Source organism: Chaetura pelagica, unplaced genomic scaffold (assembly GCF_000747805.2).
Source record: "Chaetura pelagica isolate M959 unplaced genomic scaffold, ChaPel_1.0 scaffold221, whole genome shotgun sequence".
In the NCBI taxonomy this organism is placed as follows: Eukaryota; Metazoa; Chordata; class Aves; order Apodiformes; family Apodidae; genus Chaetura; species Chaetura pelagica.
Genome location: NW_009952533.1, coordinates 12,567,796 through 12,587,278, shown reverse-complemented (window position 1 = coordinate 12,587,278; position 19,483 = coordinate 12,567,796). Strand labels below are relative to the sequence as shown.

Sequence of the window (19,483 nt, the reverse complement as noted above, 5' to 3'; positions counted from 1 at the left end):
AGGAATGTGGTCCTTGCTATGGGTCCTTGCTATGGGTACATGGAGTCAGGGAGATTATTCAGTAGCTAAGTGTAGGAGCCTGACCTTAGATTATGTGGCTACACCTCTCAGCATCCATGTATCTTACAATAAACAAGGGAGAGTTCTGCCCATGATTGTATCCTTGTTCCAGTGGGGTTATCTACAAGATAATAATGTTCCTTGAGTTTTCCAGTTATTTTCAAGGGAATATGCTTTTCTTTGTCCTTTTTGACTGCAACTTAATGGAACCAGCTGAAGTACTAATGAAGAAGAGCAGCTCTTTGAAATGGCTGTCCTCTTTCAGAAGCAGCTAAAAACAGTACCTAAACAGCTGGAAGTGTGTGGCTTCTCTGACAGGGAAGAAGATGGAAGAATACATGGATCAAAACCATGTTTAAAAATCCAGATGACTAATGAAGAAATATAATATTTCCCAAATAGGAGAATTGTTTCTTGTGCAAATCTGTTGTAAACTAGAATCTTATGCTTAGGGGATAGGTTGATCTTCAATATTACAAAGGCTAGAAGTATTTATCTGCTATACAAGATTTCTTCACACCTTCCAAAGCTCTTGGTATTGTCTGTGAGAGGTAATGTAGACCATTAAATGGCTGGATTATCCCCATCAGTCAAGCGGCTGCTCTTACTTACATTTTCTTCCAGAAAGCCAGAGATCTTCCTCAGCTTCTCCAATTTTGTTGACAAGTTTTTTGCCACACTTTCAATGAAGCCAAGATAAGTTTGTTGTCGAGAGCACATACCAGAGGAGAGAATTAAACCATGACAATCACCTGTACATGCTCTTACATAGCACTTAAAAATTATCTTTCTGTGGGAGTTTTGTTTAAGCCAGGTATGAGTTGCCTTTTTTCACTTCATGCTGACACCATTGGCTTATATTGCATTCTTTCCTGTAGGATCTTTCAGCTGGTGTTTTCCAACTAACATCTTCCACCAACAGTTGCTTTCCTTCCTCTTTTAGGCAAGAAAGTGTTTAATTGTGTTGTCATTTGTTCTCAAGGTGCCAGCCCTGGAAAACTTTGCCTGTTAAATTGACTGCAGCTAGGAAAAGGATATGCTTTCTCATCAACAGGAGAACCATTATTCTTTATGGGCCATTGAAATACTGAAATACCATTGCAGTTCTGAGACATGTCATTGCTGTTTCTAATAGTCCTTGTTGAACTAATTCTGTGATAATAGAACAATGCACAGAAAGAAGCTGATGGAGCTGTAATGATAAAAGAAGTCTAGATCTCACCTAGTTTATAAGGAATCTTTCAGGTATTTCATCAGTGTGACAGGATTTACATCTCTGATGTGTGAGATTGCAGAAATTGTATTTGTACCTATTGCTCAGCTGAGGGTTACGGTTTATTAGCAATGAAACCAATAGTAGTAATCTTTTATCAGTATAAGGATTTTAAATCATTAGACTTGTGATCCAGAATGCATGCCATGGTTACAGTAAAGCCCTCAGAGGAGTTAATGGGACAATGTACACTTCTAAGAGACTACAGAAAACAGTCACATTTCCTTTTCCATGGGTTAGAAAACAGGCAGACCAGAGGACATTGGTTTAGGGGTGGGAATAACTTCCTCTGAGTTGAACTGCCATGGGTTCTCATTGAAAATTGTATTATTTGAATATTTACAGAAAATTGTATTAAAAGGAAGGGAAGGGAGAAATACGTAAAGGCACAGCAGCAATTTCTTTTTATTCCATTAACTTGCATAGTTGTGCCAGCACATATTCTAGCCAATCTTTCTTGAAATAAAAAATAATGCTATCATTTGCAGGCAGGTTTCCATATGAACAGAAGCAAAGACTCAGTAGCATGAAGCTTCATCTCATAAGGAAATCTTTCTTCCAATATTCTGGTAGGTTATGAGAATTAAAACTTCTTTTTTTGTTATTCATATTTTCTAAAAAGCTTTCTAAATGCACCTAATTTCAGAAAATTGTTTTATTTAAAAAGATGAACTGTCCTTAAAAAACAAACCAAAAAAAGTTCATATTGTGTGTGCTATTTGATAACTTTGTATGAAATATGCTTGCTTTTGACTGAAGCTTGAAGTTGTTGTTTTAGGTCATAGGCTCTTTGGAACCTCTCAGGAAATGCTGACCTGACTGCAGGGTTGTACTTCTGCTGTGTAACAAAAGGGGGGAAAAAAAATAGCTTTTAGTGGCAAGGGAAACTGGCTTTACATAAGTCATTAATCAGCTCCGTGTTAGAGAACCAGGATGCCTCTTGTGTGAACTGTTAACACATTTCTAGCTGAATGGCTGGTTTTTAAAGACTACTGACAACTGTGCAATAACTGCAATTAAAATTAATTAAACTAAAGTTTTAATCCCAGATAACAATAGAGTTCAACAAGGGAATGGAAACTTCTTGATGACCAATGAGAACTTGAATTATCTTTATGGCTATAAATTATTATATCAGACTACTTTTTTGGATTGAGGAGTTTTATAAGTAAATTGAAACCATATATCCCATTTTCAATGTGATTTTAGGATCAGAGATTAAATCCTAGAAACCAAAGTAACAACAAGCAGTTGTCTCATTAGCACTTGAAAATGTGTCTTGAATTACTTAACTACTGGTAGATAGAGACAATCTGACATGAAGCATAAAGTTGAAGCACTGTGATTACTTAAGTTATAACAAAGTAGAAGATATTCTCAACCTATTGAAATATCTTATTTAAAATTTAACCCATAGAAGTGACAGACTATCATGCCAAGAGAAACATCGTCATTCTGCTGAAATCAATTGACCTAAGTAAAACTTTGTAGATAGCTGTGTTTTGCAAGATAGTTCTTAACTTTTTGGCTATCTTCAGGTGCTTGGTTTTTTTCTCAATTCGTTTCTGGCAGAATAATTTCTTGTTCAAGTGGGTAGCCTGTACAATTCTAAACACAGAAATCCTTAATTTTTCTCCTCTGTCTGTACCTTTTCTTCAGAGATTGCGATTTATTTTTTCAAGTTCCCATTATAAAGAAATAGCTAGTTTAATGGTGAAGGTGAAGTCAGTAAGATTCAAATACTATGCAAGCCTCAGATTAAAAAATTGAAAAATGTATCTGGAAACTTCCTCTATAAAGAGAAAAGTGATTTTACAGAAACAAGTGAAAAATCTTGGGCTTTTCAAAGAATTGCTACAAGAATTTTCTCCAATATATCAAGGAAATGCTGGGTCTTTGACCAAAACCACATACCAAAACGTTGGTGATAAACTAAAGAGGATTCTGTGGCACATGCTGTTCCACAGTAAGCTCTCAGCTGGAGGTGGAAGGAAATGGAGGCTGAGTCAGGGAACTGGCCTCTTCCTGTCAATCAGTACTGACCAGGCTGATAGAGAAATGCAGATCAACAGCACTTGGGGGGGCTGGTATATGAGCTATGAGAGCTGTTGATGCTGCATGCTTCAGAGCTGTGCGTGGAGCATGGCTAACCTGTCTCAATACTGAACCAGGTTGCAGTTATTTTCTGTCTTGCTATTAGTTTGTATCAGAAACGTGATTTTCTTTTGTAATGTAAACCATAGCTGAACAATAGTCTTGGCCACCAATATTATCGTGATAATTCTTGCACAGCCCAGATAGCATGACAAACATTTTAGACCTTGTCTACCAAGATATTTTTTCTCTTGTCCCCTTTAGTCTTAATTACTTTATTTGTAGCACTGTCTTGATACCACACTACCTGACAATCTTCATTTGAAGTACAGGGAACACAAAGTTTAGGCCATTTCAGAAAGCTGGTATAGCTTGACCTTATGTTAAAACTGAGTTTAGTCTTTCTGGAAACCCTTTAAATGCAGAGCAGTTGTTGAATTAGATCTTAAAATGAAGTAAATTGGGGTAGTATCTTTTAGCTGTTCCCTGGCTGTAGCTTGTCCTTGTTTAGTTAGGTAGCTCCCTCCAAAAAGAAACCATTCTCAGTTGGCATGCTGTTATCCTTGATGTTGCATAGGGCTGTTGCAGCATCCATGTGATTGGAGTAAAATGCTCCTCTTTGACACATCTACAAAACTGAGATGGCATTTACCTAAATTAAATGAAGCTAAATTGAAGGTCAAGTTCAGAAGGTGCAAGTCGTCCAGCTAAGTTGAACATCTCAGCCGTCCAGCCCAACCATTAATATTTAGGACTGGCAGCTGTCATGGTTTGTTAATTTGCTCTTAAACAACCAGGCTGAACTCCAGGTCAACTCAAATGCATATTTTCATCTCCATTTTAGCAAAGTTCAAAATACTTTTGGAGCAACTGAGTTACTAAAAATTCAGAGCTAGCTAATGAGACATGGTCCGTTAGAGAGAAGCATCATTGTTTCTTTCCTGCAGCAACATGGAGTCAGTACTTGTGAGTCACAGCATCTCTGAAGCATCAGTGCATTTTTACCATCTCTTCTCTGCAATTTCTCTTTGGAGCTTGGCAGGGCATGCATCTACCACATTGCCTGCTGGAGGACAAATAGAGTGCTGGAAACTTCCAGGAAAGGCTTTTGGAAATGTCCTGTAGTACAATTGTACGGAAGCTCTGTGGGTTTATACTCCTACAAGTCAGTGTGTTTAGGAGAGAGGGATAACGTGTTGTGGTTGTAAAGGAAATCTGAATGTCTCATGCAATAAAACCCATTCCTAATACAGACTCCTGCAATCGCTGGTTATTGATCTGTGGAAAACTGCCAAGTCTTTCACAGATAACATTGTTCTGGGAGAGAGAAAGCAGTTCTGGGGGTGTTGTTGCAATTATTTAAAGTAATAGTTCCTTTTTATAATGAACAATGGTGTTATTGGTGTGCAGAGATAATTTTAGCTGTTACATTGATTTTTTTCTAGATGTACTTAGAACGTAATAGGTGTTTAATTTTTGTGTTTGTTTTTTTTTTTTTACTTTAAATCTAGTTTGATTTACAGTGGTGAGTGGAAAACAATGGTGCTTTCATTAGTGTGTGTATCCACATTAATACACTCACACACAGAATGTGTATGTGCTGGGAAGAAAAAGGGACCCCTTTTGAGTGGGTTTTCTAAACTAGAAATAATGATACTGTAAAAGAAATTGTTATTACTGGATTTCTATTGTAATAGAAATAATGACTACTGCAAAAGTTGAAACAACTCTGGCATGTTTACTGCATATAACAGCAGAAGGCTTTCAGAGTGCATCTGGATTTCAGTTCTGGACTGTCTTCGAGAAGGTCACCTTCATGAGCATTGAGACCCTGTGTTAATTGGATGGTCCAGCACTCTCAGAACTCAGCTGAAGTGGTGTGGCAGACAGTGCTGTTCAGTAAAGTTACTGATTCACCTTGATAAGAGGGAGCCAATTAAATTAGCAGCACTGGAGGCCAGAGTAATAATGAAAGGAAAAGTTTTAACTTCATTGGTTTTGCAACTTTCAGAGTGAGAAGCCTATAGTAGGATCTTGAGTGTAAACCCAGCCAATTCTTGGTTCCCTCACATGAAGAAAACAGTATTTCCAGGAATTATAATGCTTTTGAGGGTTTCTTGTTTTGTTTAAGACTGCTTCTAATAGTTGTTGAAACCGATTTGCAAGATTATCAGATTGTAAGTGTTAATTATAGAGGGGAATGGAGTAATTGTCCTTCTGTGGGCAGAGTTAAATATATTGAGACTTTTCTTTTTGAGAGAACATGTGGCAATGCAAGAAAAATTTCTTTTGAAGATGAATGTGAAATGAATGTGATTAGGAAATTAAGATTTTTATAGTAAGTGTTCTACTGTCTTCAAGTGTTGGCATTTTGCATTTTGATTCTGGACACTATTTCTTAACAATCCTATATTTCTGCTTCAAATGCTCTATCAGGTGCAAATCAGATGTTAGGATTTTAAGTAGTTTCTTTGGGATGTGTGACGGTCAGCCCAAGAGGGAGTAGTGGTATGGTTTTTAACAGGGGACAATGCAGGAAGTTACAGGAAGGTTATGAAGGTGCACCCAGTCAGTTTTTCAGACATGTTCTTTTCTTTATTCAGCCTTTTGTTTAATTCAGCCCTGGGCAAATGATCTGGGCTGAGAAGTAGTTGAGAAATCATGATTTGGTATTTAGGAGAAATAATTTCTCTTTGTTTTCCTTCCATGTCTTTCCTTTCTTCCTTAAACACTTGTGTGAGAGTAGATTTTAATCCCTCTGACATGTCTCATTCTGCTGAGTGGCTTGAATTTCTGTTGGGAGACAAAGAGTCTAAAATCTTGTACCTAACATTTAAAGCAGACTAATTTGTCTGCAGTGCTACCTGCAGACCTTGTAATTAAAATGTTCAAGGCAAATGACAAGTGGCTACAGAGTATATATATTTTGTTTATTTGTTTGTGGGTTTTTTTGTTGGTTTTGTTTTGTTTTGTTTCATTTTTCTTGTAAGGCACTTAAAGTCTGGATGAAACATCTGTTTCCTTCTCCCTACATCTCATTTTGAAGATTAATATGATTCTAGTGAATTCTCACAGCAACATGTGCTGCTCTTCAGTGAAGATGTTTCAAACACCTACATGAAAACTGATTGCAGCTTCTGCCTTTCACTGCCTCTATTTTTAAAAAAAAAGAATTAAAAAAAAAAATAAAAGGGGAAAATCAAGAAATTTTGTGAGCTAAAATGATAGCTGCCAGTCTGAGTTACACCTATAACAGGAAGCTGTGGCAGAAAGTACTTGAAAACATGGAATTATTTGGCATTGCCCATGCCATATGGGCTGAGAGACTGATGCCTCTGCAAACATGCCTGTTCTTTTGCCATCCATTTCTGTCCTCAATATGAAGAGTTCATGAAGAGCTCAGAGGAGAGATACAGAGGCAGATGAATATTCTTTTGAGTGCCTTTCTTCGGTACAAATTCTCAGTTTGGTTTTTAAGAGTCAAAAATTTCAGACTTGAAATATGTTGTCTTTTCTGTGCAGAGATAAATTTCCTGTATCTCTTCAGTCCATTAAAAATCCAGCTACTGGTGAGTAGCAGAGGTGGGTGCATACCACCCAAAATTTCAAACCAGCCAATTGTTTTAGATTTTGCCAGTCCCTGTGTTTGCGTGCAGCACTCACCACTGTGCAGAGCCATTTACACAGTGCTTACAGTGATGACAGAACCTGTTCCTGTGTTTAGATCATTTTTGGGCCAAGGCTCCTTGAAAATAACTGAAAAGCACCTCTGTGAGCCAGTCTGACCTCTGGCTGGGCGAACAGGTCGAGCTGAGGTTGAAGATGCTTTTGCAAACAGAGGCTTCTTTAGAATGAATGTCCTTTTCCTAGACTATCAGACTAACCGCTGCATATTTATTAACGCTTCTCTTTGCAAACAGACTAATACTACTTGATGCAGCTGACTGCAGTGAAATACAGAGGTGTTTTTGTCAGTTCCTGGAAAAAACTGACATTTCAGTTTGTCTCCCCTTCATCTTAGTCTCTCTCAGTTGGTATAAAACTGTGTAGGTCTGGTGAAATCAACAGAACGTTTGTTAGGAGCAGTTCCCATCCTTTGCCTTCTGGTACTGTCTGTGTAGCTGAGATGCCTTAGCTGCGACCACCTTCAGGGTTGACTTAAAGTAATCTGCTTCTTTTGGCACTGGCATGGATTAAGACTGCCTTCACAAGCATGCCCCTGAGATAGTAGTACAGTAACAGCTGTATATTTAAATGTCAATCACTGGAAGGCAATGCCACCAAAAGCCCCAGTACAATTTAATAATCTAGCAACAGAGGGCAAGCAATGGGTGCTTGTTTTCAGGATGCCTCTAGTCTGGATGGTAAAGTCCCCATGAAGAAGGTGGAAATCCCCACGGCCTAAATTTCTTGTTATGAGAATGGTGGTTCAAAGGACCAAGAAGCTCAGTTAATTTACTGTTCTGAAGTGTTTTTAAAGATGCATCTTTGATGGGTGAGATTACAAATCAGAAAACTACATAGGCAATAAAGAGTACCCTGAAGAGAGACCTAGTACATTTCAGTGAAGATAGCTACATATAGTGAAGATATACATATACATATATACATATACTTCAGGGTCAACAACTGAAGAGCTCTCTACCCAAAACTCGAATCTGTTGCTGCTTATAGAAATGAAATTGTGTGTTTATCTAAGCCATTGAGATGTAATTTCAGTTTACACCATGTTAGCACAACTAATCCTTTCAGTGATGTTTAACTTCTGCCAATTCAGTCAATGGACTAATTGTGTGAAGTGAAGCATACAAGCACAGCAGTGTTTTATGTACTACATCTTACCACTTCCTGACCCTGTCTCACTGCACACTACCTTCTTGCAGTCTTTTAGCCAGATCTGTTGTAGAGTTAGAAATGCCCAGATTAATTTTCCCTGCTTTGACAAGTTCCTTTACATTACAGGAGGCCAGCTTTTATAGTACATCCATAGGAAACGTCTCCACTACAGCCTTTCACCACACAGGAGACAGACTGAAGATGTAGGCAGCTGGCAAATGTGAAAGCAATGAAGAGGTGTTTTGAGGCTGACAGTGCTTTTTATAGTATCCGCGTTTTCTGGGAAGGGCATAAGAAGGGAGATAAACAGGAGATGATTGTGGCGAGTTGAGAAGTAACTGTAGCAGACCAAGATGTTCCAAAGAGATCACTGCAAAAAGGTAAGGGCGTCAGTGTCACCCTGTCCTTTTGAATATTTTACTCAACATCAGCAATTCTTCCTTTGAAAATGCAGACATTTTCTGGAGAATCCTATAAATACTATAATTGCCATTCAGCATTACTTTGAGTAAAAAAAGATTAGTATTTTTCTAGCTTACTCTAGTCCCCTCAACTCCTAGGGTTTTTTTCTAAAGCTCTGGAGACTGATAAAATATTGATAACAGTCCAAAGCTCAGAAATATCTCTGCATAACTGCTGCATATAGAGTAACAGTCCATCGAGCCTGGGAGGGAAGGGAGGGAAGTAATGTAGCAGTTGATAAAAAGTCCTACAGAAGACTTTGACTGAAGACTAGGAATAACTGAAAATAACTCTGAAACTCTTATTCTTAGATAAACTGCTTTTACTTAGGAGTCTGCCAGCAAAGATGTATGACTAAAAGGACTGTGAATATTTATTGTCAAAAGCAGTGTCAAAATGTCATGCATGCATGCAAGGGGAGAGCATCAAGGGGTTAATTTTATAGTGTTTGAGTCTAAAAATGCAGGGTCACAGTGTGATCTAGGATGCTACTCAGCCTTGGCCTAAGCCTACTGTCAGCTGAGTAAATGATGAAGTTCCTTCCATCGGCATGGATTTGGGCCAAAACTGAGGGATTTTGAAAGTCCCACTTGTAGTATTCCCAGCACAGTTGTTTTAATGTTGCTTACAGCTAGATCAATATTCCTGTCCAGTCATCTCATCTTTCTTTTGTAAGTATACTTGAGGAAGTCTTACTAAAAATAATGTTCACAGTTTTAACTTATTCTTTTTTTAAAAATTATGGCAGCCAGCTTTCCCTAAACCTTTTGCCACTTTTGCATGACTCTCAATGGTCTGGACTGAATGATGAAATTCTAACGTGCCTGAATGACTGTCCTTGTCATTTGTCTTTCAGGTCCTCAGGTTCCATCAGCCACCAGCTGATCACATTGCAGCATTGTAGATGTTGCCACAAGGGTCAGGAGGTGCCTTGCATGCTTTACAGCTTGTCTCTCAGTCCTGCTGGGTGAACACCAGAGAGAGCCTAATATAGAGGCAGCCCACATGTTTTAAGAGAGCTGACAAGCCAGTTCCTGCACATACATGCATCTGTGTAAGAGCAGTCCAAGTCCAGAGGCCTCTGTGGCACTGCATGGATGTAAGAACTGTTGCATGTGTGGGGTAAGACCCTGCTTTTTGAGATATGATGCTCCGAAGAGGATTTATTCTATTTCTGCCCCGACTTGTAGGCTTGCTAGTGGTGGCCTGTTGCTTGGTGTCTATTGTTTATATGTTGGCTTGCACACCCAAGGGTGACAACCAGCAGCTTGCCTTGCCCAGAGTGCACAGTCCAACTGCGAAGGAGGGATATGAAGCCATTCTGCAGGAACGAGAAGAGCAACACCGCAACTACATCATCAGCTTGAAGAAACAGATTGCCCAGCTGAAGGCTGAGCTCCAGGGCAGGAGCAAACAGCTTAAGAATGTGCAGGACCAGTATTCAGACCCATCGGACACTCAGCTTGACCACAGTAACCCAGAGAAGGCCCAGGCTAACCTACTGGCTTTCCTCCGTTCCCAAGTAGACAAAGCAGAGGTGCACAGCGGCGTTAAGCTGGCCACAGAGTACGCGGCTGTGCCCTTTGAGAGCTTTACCCTGCAGAAGGTCTACCAGCTGGAGACAGGGCTGACACGCCACCCAGAAGAGAAACCTGTAAGGAAGGATAAGCGAGATGAGTTGATAGAGGTGATCGAGTTAGCTGTGGGGAGTTTGAACAATCCAGAGCAGGACAGCAATGCAAAACACCGGATATATACAGCCTCTGACTTCATTGAAGGTTTGTATGCTGATGACAGGTTAGAAGGTCCACACAGTGCTGGTGAGGGGTTCTGGTGTTACTGCGTTGCTGAGGGAAATGGGTGTTATCTCAAAGCACAGATGTCTGGGATGGTGCTAGTGCTGTGCCCCAGCAATGCTGTCTCAGCCACAACTGCAGAACGGCACCTTTCCTGGGGAACAGGATTTTGTGACAACAGAGCCTGCCAGTCTCTCGTAGTGACCACCAAAGTGTGCTCACAGCTCTCTAGCCATCTTCTTGCTGCAGAACTGAAAAAGCAAGGAGTGAATGACCAGGCTGAAATCCCAGATCTGTTACCAGTGTTAAAACTGACAGCTGCAGTTCAAATCCAGACTCCAACCTTACCCTTACTTCCACCTACACAGCTCTGCCAAAGTCAAAGAGGCAAGATAGGTTTTGAGTATAGCAGCTGAGGAGCTCAGCAACTCGTTTCCAGTCAGGCTGCTTTTTTTTTAATCCCAGCCAGCCAGAGGCACCAAATATAGTCCAGGAGTTGTGATGTCTCTGTGGTTTATACCTGTTCAGGTTAGCCCCTGCTACACAACAGCTCTGAGTTAAAAGGGCAGAAACACGATACAAGACAAGATTTCACAGACCTTGTTTCCAATGGCCCATGACTGTTTCTTGTTCAATAATTTTAACTTGTAATACGACTGCAATGAAGAAAGAAGTTTCGCTTCATAGGAACTGGCATGTTCCCTGCTTGTTTTCAATAGTGGTGTCTGTAAATGGGATTTAATCCATAGCTGACCTAGCTGAATTTAGTATAGGAGGGAAAACATATCTTCCTTATCTTCAGATGTTTGTGCTGCAGGCTTAGAGGGCATGTGGGTAAGATGCCTGCCTTTTATGGAATGACTGCCCTAATGCACTGAACACAAGCCCACATGCTTATCCCAAAACACTAATGATTTTGCTGTGGATTTTCTTCATCTAATATTTATTAATAGAGCTGAGCAAAATTAATCTTCCATGTAATGAGGACAAAATACTGCTGTTGTGCAGTGGCAAGTTGTTCATTTCCATTCTCTGTGTATTTTTCTCTGGCAATCATGACATTGAGAGACAGTAGGTTCTTGAGGCTGTGCCAGGATATACCTGCCAGTTGGGCAGGTGCCTCTCCATTGCTTCATTTTCCATTGAAGTTACCCTTTTGCTTGGAGCCTGTCTTTATGTACAGTCAAGGGTCTTTGCCTGAATATCAGTGCTGTCTGTGGGAAGCTAGGCAGAGTCCGGTGTGCAGAAACACATGGGGAAGAGGTGCACATGGCAGTGCTGGCCCTGTGGACATTCTTCATGCTTTAACAGCCTTCTTGGCTTTCACATACCATGGTGAAATAATCCAGAGGAAGGAAGCTCTGCATGTGACTTGGAGCTCAAGAAACTGCAGTCTTGTGTGCAGCTCAGTCTGAGTTCAAAAAACCTTCCTTGTGTCCTTTCCTGCAGGGCAGGCCCTTGAAAGGTAACAAATTCTCATTCTTACTGAGCGGTGTAAACCAGTTTGCTTGCAAAGCAAGCAACCATACCTCAGGGCTGGAAGCAAAGACTTGACTTGGCAGAAGATTTCCCTGCAGCATTCTTTAGGAAGTCTCTGTCATCTCTTGGCAGCCCCTTTTTCCCCCCATCCTCCATTGTCCACGAATGGCAAAAGCTGCCAATCAAAGCACAAACAAATCCAGTGCTCTGTATAACTTGAGCAAAAGAAGAGAGGACTGATTTTTTCTGTTCCAATTCTCCATTTCAAGTAAGGTTTGGACTCCTACCTTGTTTTGGAGACAGTGCTCTGCAGGTGCCACTGCCTACACAAGAAGTTAGTAACAGGCTGAATTCCATGGCAGCTTCTGGCAGCTTTGTACCAATCCAGAAACACAGCAACCCGTGAGTGTTGAGATCCAGACAGCAAAGCCAGCTGTTTTCATTTTCTGGAACTCCCCATGGTAGCTGGAGCTTTCTGGGAGATGTGGCCCAGGTCTGCACTGAAAGTAATACCACTTCACTCTGTGAGCTTTTCTGTCTTTGAGGTGCTTTAGCACACAAAAGCTGCATGCACCTCTTGTGTTAAAGGTGGGACTACTGCCCTCATCCTAAAGCTGAGCAGGTGAAGGGATGTGCTGAAATGAAAATTAGGTGATCAGAGTCAGAGACGGGATTCAAAACCAGAACTGCTGCTCTCAATGTGTGAGACTTGTGCCTTTGTTTCTGCACAATTCAGCGAAGCATTTGACACTGGCTTTACCCTAGTGTGCTGCTGCTCCCTAGTCTTACTAGCATAAAGAGTGATGCAACTTAACCTCGTTCCCTTGTGCCTCTTCTGTGGATTTTTCTGTTCTTGTGGGTCATGCCTGCTACCTGCTATCACTTTTTTAGCACTAGTTCATTGCTAATGTGCCAATAGACAGGGTGGTGGTGTGGTGCAATAAATTTGATTAGGGTCTGTATCACTTCCTGTTTTCCATTTTGTGCCTTTATTCTTGTCTTTGCAGAGGGAAAATGTTTCTTCAAACACTTCTTACATTTAAGAAGAAATGTTTTATCTATGTGGCTGGGATCTCTTAAAATAAGTGTTGCATCCTCTGCAGTTTCTAGGCAGAACCACTTCTGCGTGGGAATTAGACTGTGACCCTAGTACTTTACATCTGAACTAAACTCCTTCTCAGCAGATTTGGTGTTACATGAAATTTGGATAGGATTCTTAGACAGTTGTCCATCCAGGAGTAATAGCTGACACGTGGTGGAATTTTCCTTTTTTTTTTTTCAAAACCAAGAGAACCACACCTTCTCCCGGGGGTCCGAAATGTATCCATCTGGCTGCTGCTCTGCTCTGCTTCTCACTTTACAGGAGCACTTGGGCTGTTCAGCTGTTGTAATCCTCCCCTGCCCCCCTTATTCCTCCCACTTCTATACCAAGTTCACTGGTTTTCTGCCATAAGGAGTTAGTAAGAAGCAACAAGGAAAAGGTCAGAAATTTCTGTGTATTTTAAGCCAGAAAAGGACTGCTCTGTTTCCAATAGAAAGCCAGCTGCTCAGTGAGCAGAATAACACATCTGGTCATTAATTTATGTAAATGGAAGCAGAGCTAAATAGATTTGGAAGTAATTAATTTTTTTCAAAGATTCAGATAATACTTTTGAGACTGACAAGTCTGAGTGGTGTGTTCCATAAGTGAATGTAGTCACTGTCTGGTGATACTCTTTTCCAACAGGAACAGTTCCAGAAAATTCCTGGATTGCTTCAGCAATGTACTGCCACAGCACTGTCAAATGTCCTGTATCATAAGTTTTGTACCTGAAGTATGTGGCTGTCTAGTGACTGGAATTTTAAAAAAGTTCTCAGAGACAAATGAAAAGAAGTAGCTTTGCTTTCTCAAATTGACAGCTAATGTTGGTGACCTACCTGATGCAATTTTGCCCTGGAAGCTTATTGGGAAAAAAAAAGATTATGCTCTTCCTCAAAGAATAAGATGCTATATTTTACTGTGTGTCAAGTGGGAAGACCACCATAATATTGAGTTAAAATGGGGACAATGAATGCTGATAAATCCTAATACCAGTTCCTATGACGTCTAACAGAATACAACAAATGAGGACCTGTCCAGGGTGTGTCTCTGTTGACAGTGGAAGACCTGAAACTTATGGTTTGTGGTACTAAGGCTAAGATTGTCATCAGCATTTTGTTAAGGTTGCATGTCTGTTTGCTTGTTATCAGTTCCATGTAAATCTCTGAAACTTGTTTGCCTGCCCTGTTGAATAGTGATCAAGTATTTTCCATTTCTTCAGAGAGCCCTGGGAATTGCTACTCCAAGACTGGACTCTTGCTGCTCCTTAGTCAACCTTTCAGTCTAGGGGATTTTTTGCATCTCATTTGTCCTTTTCATTCACTTTAGGGCAAGTCTCTCTGCTGACCCAAATCTCCTATTCACTTCTAAAATTGGTTTTCCAAAGGCTTTGACTTTTCTCCCTGCCTCTGGAAGGAATGGTGCATATAATTAAACTTAAGTCTGTAATGGAAGCAATAGACAATCAATTGACCTCTTATCCACAATGAATATGTAGCCTTTCCAAGGCTTTTGTTTCAGGACTAACCTTTTCAGAAAAAGGTTTTCTGTTTTAATTATTAGAGACTACTTTCTTCCTTGTGCCTCATCTCTTAGAATTGAGGCTGCTTGACACATCTTTCTGAATCAGATATAAAAAGTCCTGATGGAACAAATGAAGTCATGCCTTTTGAAAATGCAAAAATCTTGTGAAAGGCAGGATGTTCTGCTGACTGAGTCCCCAGAGTCACTCAAGACATTCAGGCCCATTTCCAAGGCCCACTGCCTGATGTTGGGTAAATCACTTGATTCTCTGCTTCTAAAAAAAGAAAATACTTTAAAAAGAAGATGCTTAAAAAAGGAAAAGAAATTGTTTAAATGTGCATCAAGAATAACCATATTTAAATACATGCATGAAACCTGAATAAAATTCTCTTCAAGATAAAATGTTAGGATACTAAATTCTTCCAATAGGGTTTTGCACGTTTGCAGTGGAAGTCCTGAACAAGAACAAATGTGCAAAGTTAGAAGAAGCCCTTGTTTCTGTGTGTATAGCACCAGGAGGGACCCCTTGGGTCACAATATGCATTCTGCTTTAAGGTGCTTCTTACTTATTTGGCAAAGCTTCCTTTATTCCACAAATGTAGTACATATCTCTGGAGAAGGTATCTCTGGTATTTGTGGGGTCATTATTTCTTGGCTGGGCTGGAAGAGGATATAGAAGCAAAGACATGTTGTGTGATATATAGTATTGAATTAATTCATTTAATTTAGATCTTTGTTATTATGAAACACATTAATACATTATGTCAAACGTGAAACACTCCTATCCATTTCTCTCTAGAGAAAATGCAAATCAGATTTAATTTAGATTGTTGCTTAGCTTAATGCCAAAAAGCTAACTTAACCTTCCATAACACTAACTTCCTTGGCAAAACCTGTGTTCAAACACTACCTGAGTAAGCGAATGTATCCAGCAACACATTAGATCATTAGCAGCTTTTTGTAAGAATTAAAAGGTGAGCAGAACTCAAAGGCACAGATTTCCATTCTCTGGCCATCAGGAGGAGGAAATGCAGGAACTACTAGGTCACCATTTAGATGATCTCAAGTGCAGGCTCAACTTCACTAACAGATAGAGTTCGTGGTCTGGACCTTGGGTGGAAAGGTCCTTTCTTTATATAAAAAAAAGCTAGGGGAGTGAAGGGTGTGGCTGTAAAAGATTAGCAGGAGAAGAATGATGGAGTTTCTCTCTTGCTAGATTCATCTGGTATGCTGGAGAGAGGATTAGAGCATTTGTTGAATCAGATTATATTAAACATAAAACATGAAGTGAATAACAGATCAGTAAAGCTGCCTATAGTATTAACCAACTGAAATGTTCATTAAGAATGAAAGACTTACACAATGATAGTGAAGATAAGACAGTCCACAGAATTCTGGGCAGATAAAATCACACCTCATTAATCTTTTGGATGTTCAGGACATACCAGTGTAAAAACTACAATACAAGATGAAGAGTTTATGTCACTTTGCTGTTCAAAGAAACCTTTGACAAAGACCTTCACAAGAAATACAGACAGAGCTGACAGTCTGTGGGTTGGACACAGAGCAATGTTACACATCAGGGAATGTCTAAGATTAAAAAAAAATCATTATTTTGATCAAGATGTTCTTCATAATCAGATGAAGAGGAAAAAAAAAAAAAAAAGAGAAACAAGTCAAGTGGAGTTTTCTTCCAGACATGTTTTCCTTGTCTCTTAAGTTTCTGCAAGGGATGGAAGGCAATGCAACTATACTCTTCTGCTGATGAAGTAGCCAGGATATTTACAGTGTCTTAAAAAGTAGTTAGAATTAACATTCAAATATTCATTCTTAAACCTAAGGAATATAACTAAAAAGCTTTATTCCAGCATGCGCTGTAAGGACTGAAGTGTCATTTAGAGTGGGTAAGATCTAGAGCCTTTTTTGCCTACTTGTAAGGTATCGGAACAGTGCTTCAGTTAGGCATGACCAAGTCTTTAATAGTTCATGCCAGCCCTTGGCATAGGACAAATTTCACCCATTGAGTTTGTCAAAAGTTCATTCAATGCTTGTGTGAATTAAATATCCTTGGAGACTGTCTGATGCAGTTTCCAGGATTGTGTCCTGGGTCTAGCCTCTGGCAAACTCCATAGTGTCATGCTTGTGGTCCATTACTCATCCAGGAGTGGGCATCATTGCCACAAAGAAATTAAAATTATTTTGAGAGTTGAGTAACAGGGGAGTTCTGTCCTGATTGGCAGTGACTGAAGTCTATGGCTGCTGGGGCTTGGTTGCATAGTTTTAGTAGGGGACTTTCCAGAGAACCTCCCAGAAATGAGGAAATGAATGTGCTCATCAGGAAATTGCTTTTCTGGAGATGGCCTAATCACTCATTGCAGAGAGGAAGGCTGCCTTTTGCATTCTCTCTGCATCACCATTACCATGCACGCCTGCAGTGTGCAATAGGATCAGTCTGAAAAATAAGGACAGTGTGTCTGCTGGGTTATACTGAGAGTGAGCAATTGGTAACCTTCAGGGGTTTGTAACTCAGCCAAGCCTAGGGATGTGCCTGTGAGAATACCAAATCACTCCTGTGACCCAGGGCTGTGTCCCTCCCAGCGCGACAGTCTCCTCCAGACAGTGGTGGATTGCATATTGGTTTACAAGTAAATACCTCATGCTTCTGCTGCCTTTTCAGCTTAGGTGCAACACATGAAGATTTCATCCTCTTTTTTTTTTTTCCCTCAGGAGCCCAGCTTTAATTAAAAATCTCCTCTCTCTTCTTTTCACACAGGGATCTACCGCACAGAAAAAGACAAAGGCACATTGTATGAGCTGACTTTCAAAGGAGACACAAAACATCAGTTCAAGAAGATTGTTTTATTTCGGCCATTTGGTCCTGTAATGAAAGTGAAAAATGAAAATATTAATACAGCTGACACCCTTATTAATGTCATTGTGCCATTGGCTAAGAGAGCCAGCAAATTCCGGCAATTCATGCAGAATTTCAGGTGGGTTTCTATTCCAGTGCTGCCTTTGCTTTTTCTTACTTGGAAAGTAAGATGCAAATTTCAAGAGCTGTCAAGGCCTCACTCAGTAAAAATCATGCTACTTTTATATAGTGTTTCATTGTGAAACTCAGAAGTCACTTTTGAGATTAAAGAGACTGAAAGGCATTTGGCTGCTTAATGCATTGTGATTAGCAGTAAAAGCAATTATATTACAGCCATCAGGATTTCTGATTAGTATGTACCTGGTTTATGTTTCTAAATCTTTTGTTAGAGCACATGCAATTGTGGCAACATGAGAATTTCATGCCATTAGTTGGAAAAGAACATTTGTAAAGGCAAAGGGAATTAGTGCTCTCCAACTCTTTGCCAGGCCCTATTAGAGAAAAGATTAAGGAAACTTATTTGAACTTTCAGGATACTTACTTCTAAGCTTATTTTATTTTTAAGCACAAGTGTGATGTTTGGAGGGAGAATTTAACTGAGCTGTAGCTTTAAATAGCTGTCTAGAAATGACTGTGTTAGCAACAGATACTTCTACAATGGGGTATGATGGCTAATCACAGCCATCTAAAAATAAGCTCCTTGTCTAAATTAGCCATCTGATAGATGCTTGTTTTGGGATGGGAGAAATCACCCTCTGGTCATGCTGATCTCTCTGCTGATTACAGATGAGCTCTTGCTGACTAAACTTTATGCAAGTGAAGCATGATGTCTAGCATTAGTTCAGATTGGTTCTGCCCTTAGGCTAATGGCTCGATCTTTGGTTGATACTTAGGTTTGAGTAAATGTTTCTTAACAAAATGCCAAAGATCTGAACTTTGGAATATATCTGTTACAAAAAATCAAGGTTAAGGAGTTGGTTATGTATAGATTCTTTTACATCTCCCTTCTCGTAGTCTCCTAAGTTCTAGAGTTATTGCCTGCCTGATCATTCTTCTGGGGCTGGGTGGCCTATTTTCATAGTGTCCTCCTATTAATATAATAAACACTGCTTAGAGAGTTTTTTCCTAACCTGCCTGAACAACAGTCTCTGTCCCATCTGACAGAGGCAGTGAGCCCCTTTGTCAGGACAAGGATCTCTGTCACTGAACTGAGCCCTCAGAAATACCTTACAAGGTTCACCCAACTCTGCCTTCCCCCAGTGGCTGTAGGTTATTGAAGAAAGCTGATTTCTGGGACCAGCCACAAATCTCTCTCTGTTCTCTAGGGAAATGGGCATTCAGCATTTTTACCTCACTGTAGTTTACTTTGGAAAAGAACAAATGAATGAAGTCAAAGCAATACTTGAAAATACCTCCAAGTAAGTACCTGAATATCGATGTGTTCTGCTCATACCTAGTGACCATACCATGAACTGAAGACTAGAGAGCTGTCCAAAGTCATAGTTGTGCCAAGAAGTTCTAAATTGCATTGGAGGAAACAGCCTTCTTTCCTTTGTATCAGCCAAAAATGGTATTACCCTGACAGTCCCAAATCTGTGGTTTTGTGATGTTGGGTTTTGGAACAATAAAGCAGATTTTACTGAATTTACCTCAGTGCAGCTTTTTTTCCCCCACATTGGTAAATTCTTTTGTGCTTTTGAAAGTGGCTTTAACTGCTAGGACTGAAAGCTGACTTCTGAAGGCAGGTGCAGACAATTTCGGTAGAGCACATAGGAACTAGGTGCTTTTGCCCAGGTCTGGTCTATTGTGTTTACTTGCATAGCTGTGTTTGTTAATATCATGTGGGAGTGTAGCCTTTTGTTATCACCTCCATCTGGGAAGACCACCCTTGTGATTACATTCAGTAATGCAACCATGGATATTTTATACTTGCCTGCTAAAGATATTTTTTGTCCATCTAAGCCTTGTTAGGATTTTTGTGAGGTCTGCCCATAGAACGTCATGGCAGG

At 40.0% G+C, this 19,483-nt stretch overlaps 1 protein-coding gene across 1 annotated transcript in view; it reads left to right on the top strand.

The window, feature by feature from the left end:
• The first annotated feature begins 9,869 nt into the window (after positions 1–9,869).
• CSGALNACT1 (chondroitin sulfate N-acetylgalactosaminyltransferase 1) overlaps positions 9,870–19,483 on the top strand; it is a 14,921-nt gene continuing 5,307 nt past the window's right edge. Inside the window, exons 1-3 of the mRNA XM_010009019.1 lie at positions 9,870–10,503; positions 17,376–17,592; positions 18,800–18,892. Of these exons, the coding sequence (XP_010007321.1) occupies positions 9,870–10,503; positions 17,376–17,592; positions 18,800–18,892 (944 nt within the window). The remainder of the gene's footprint in view (positions 10,504–17,375; positions 17,593–18,799; positions 18,893–19,483) is intronic.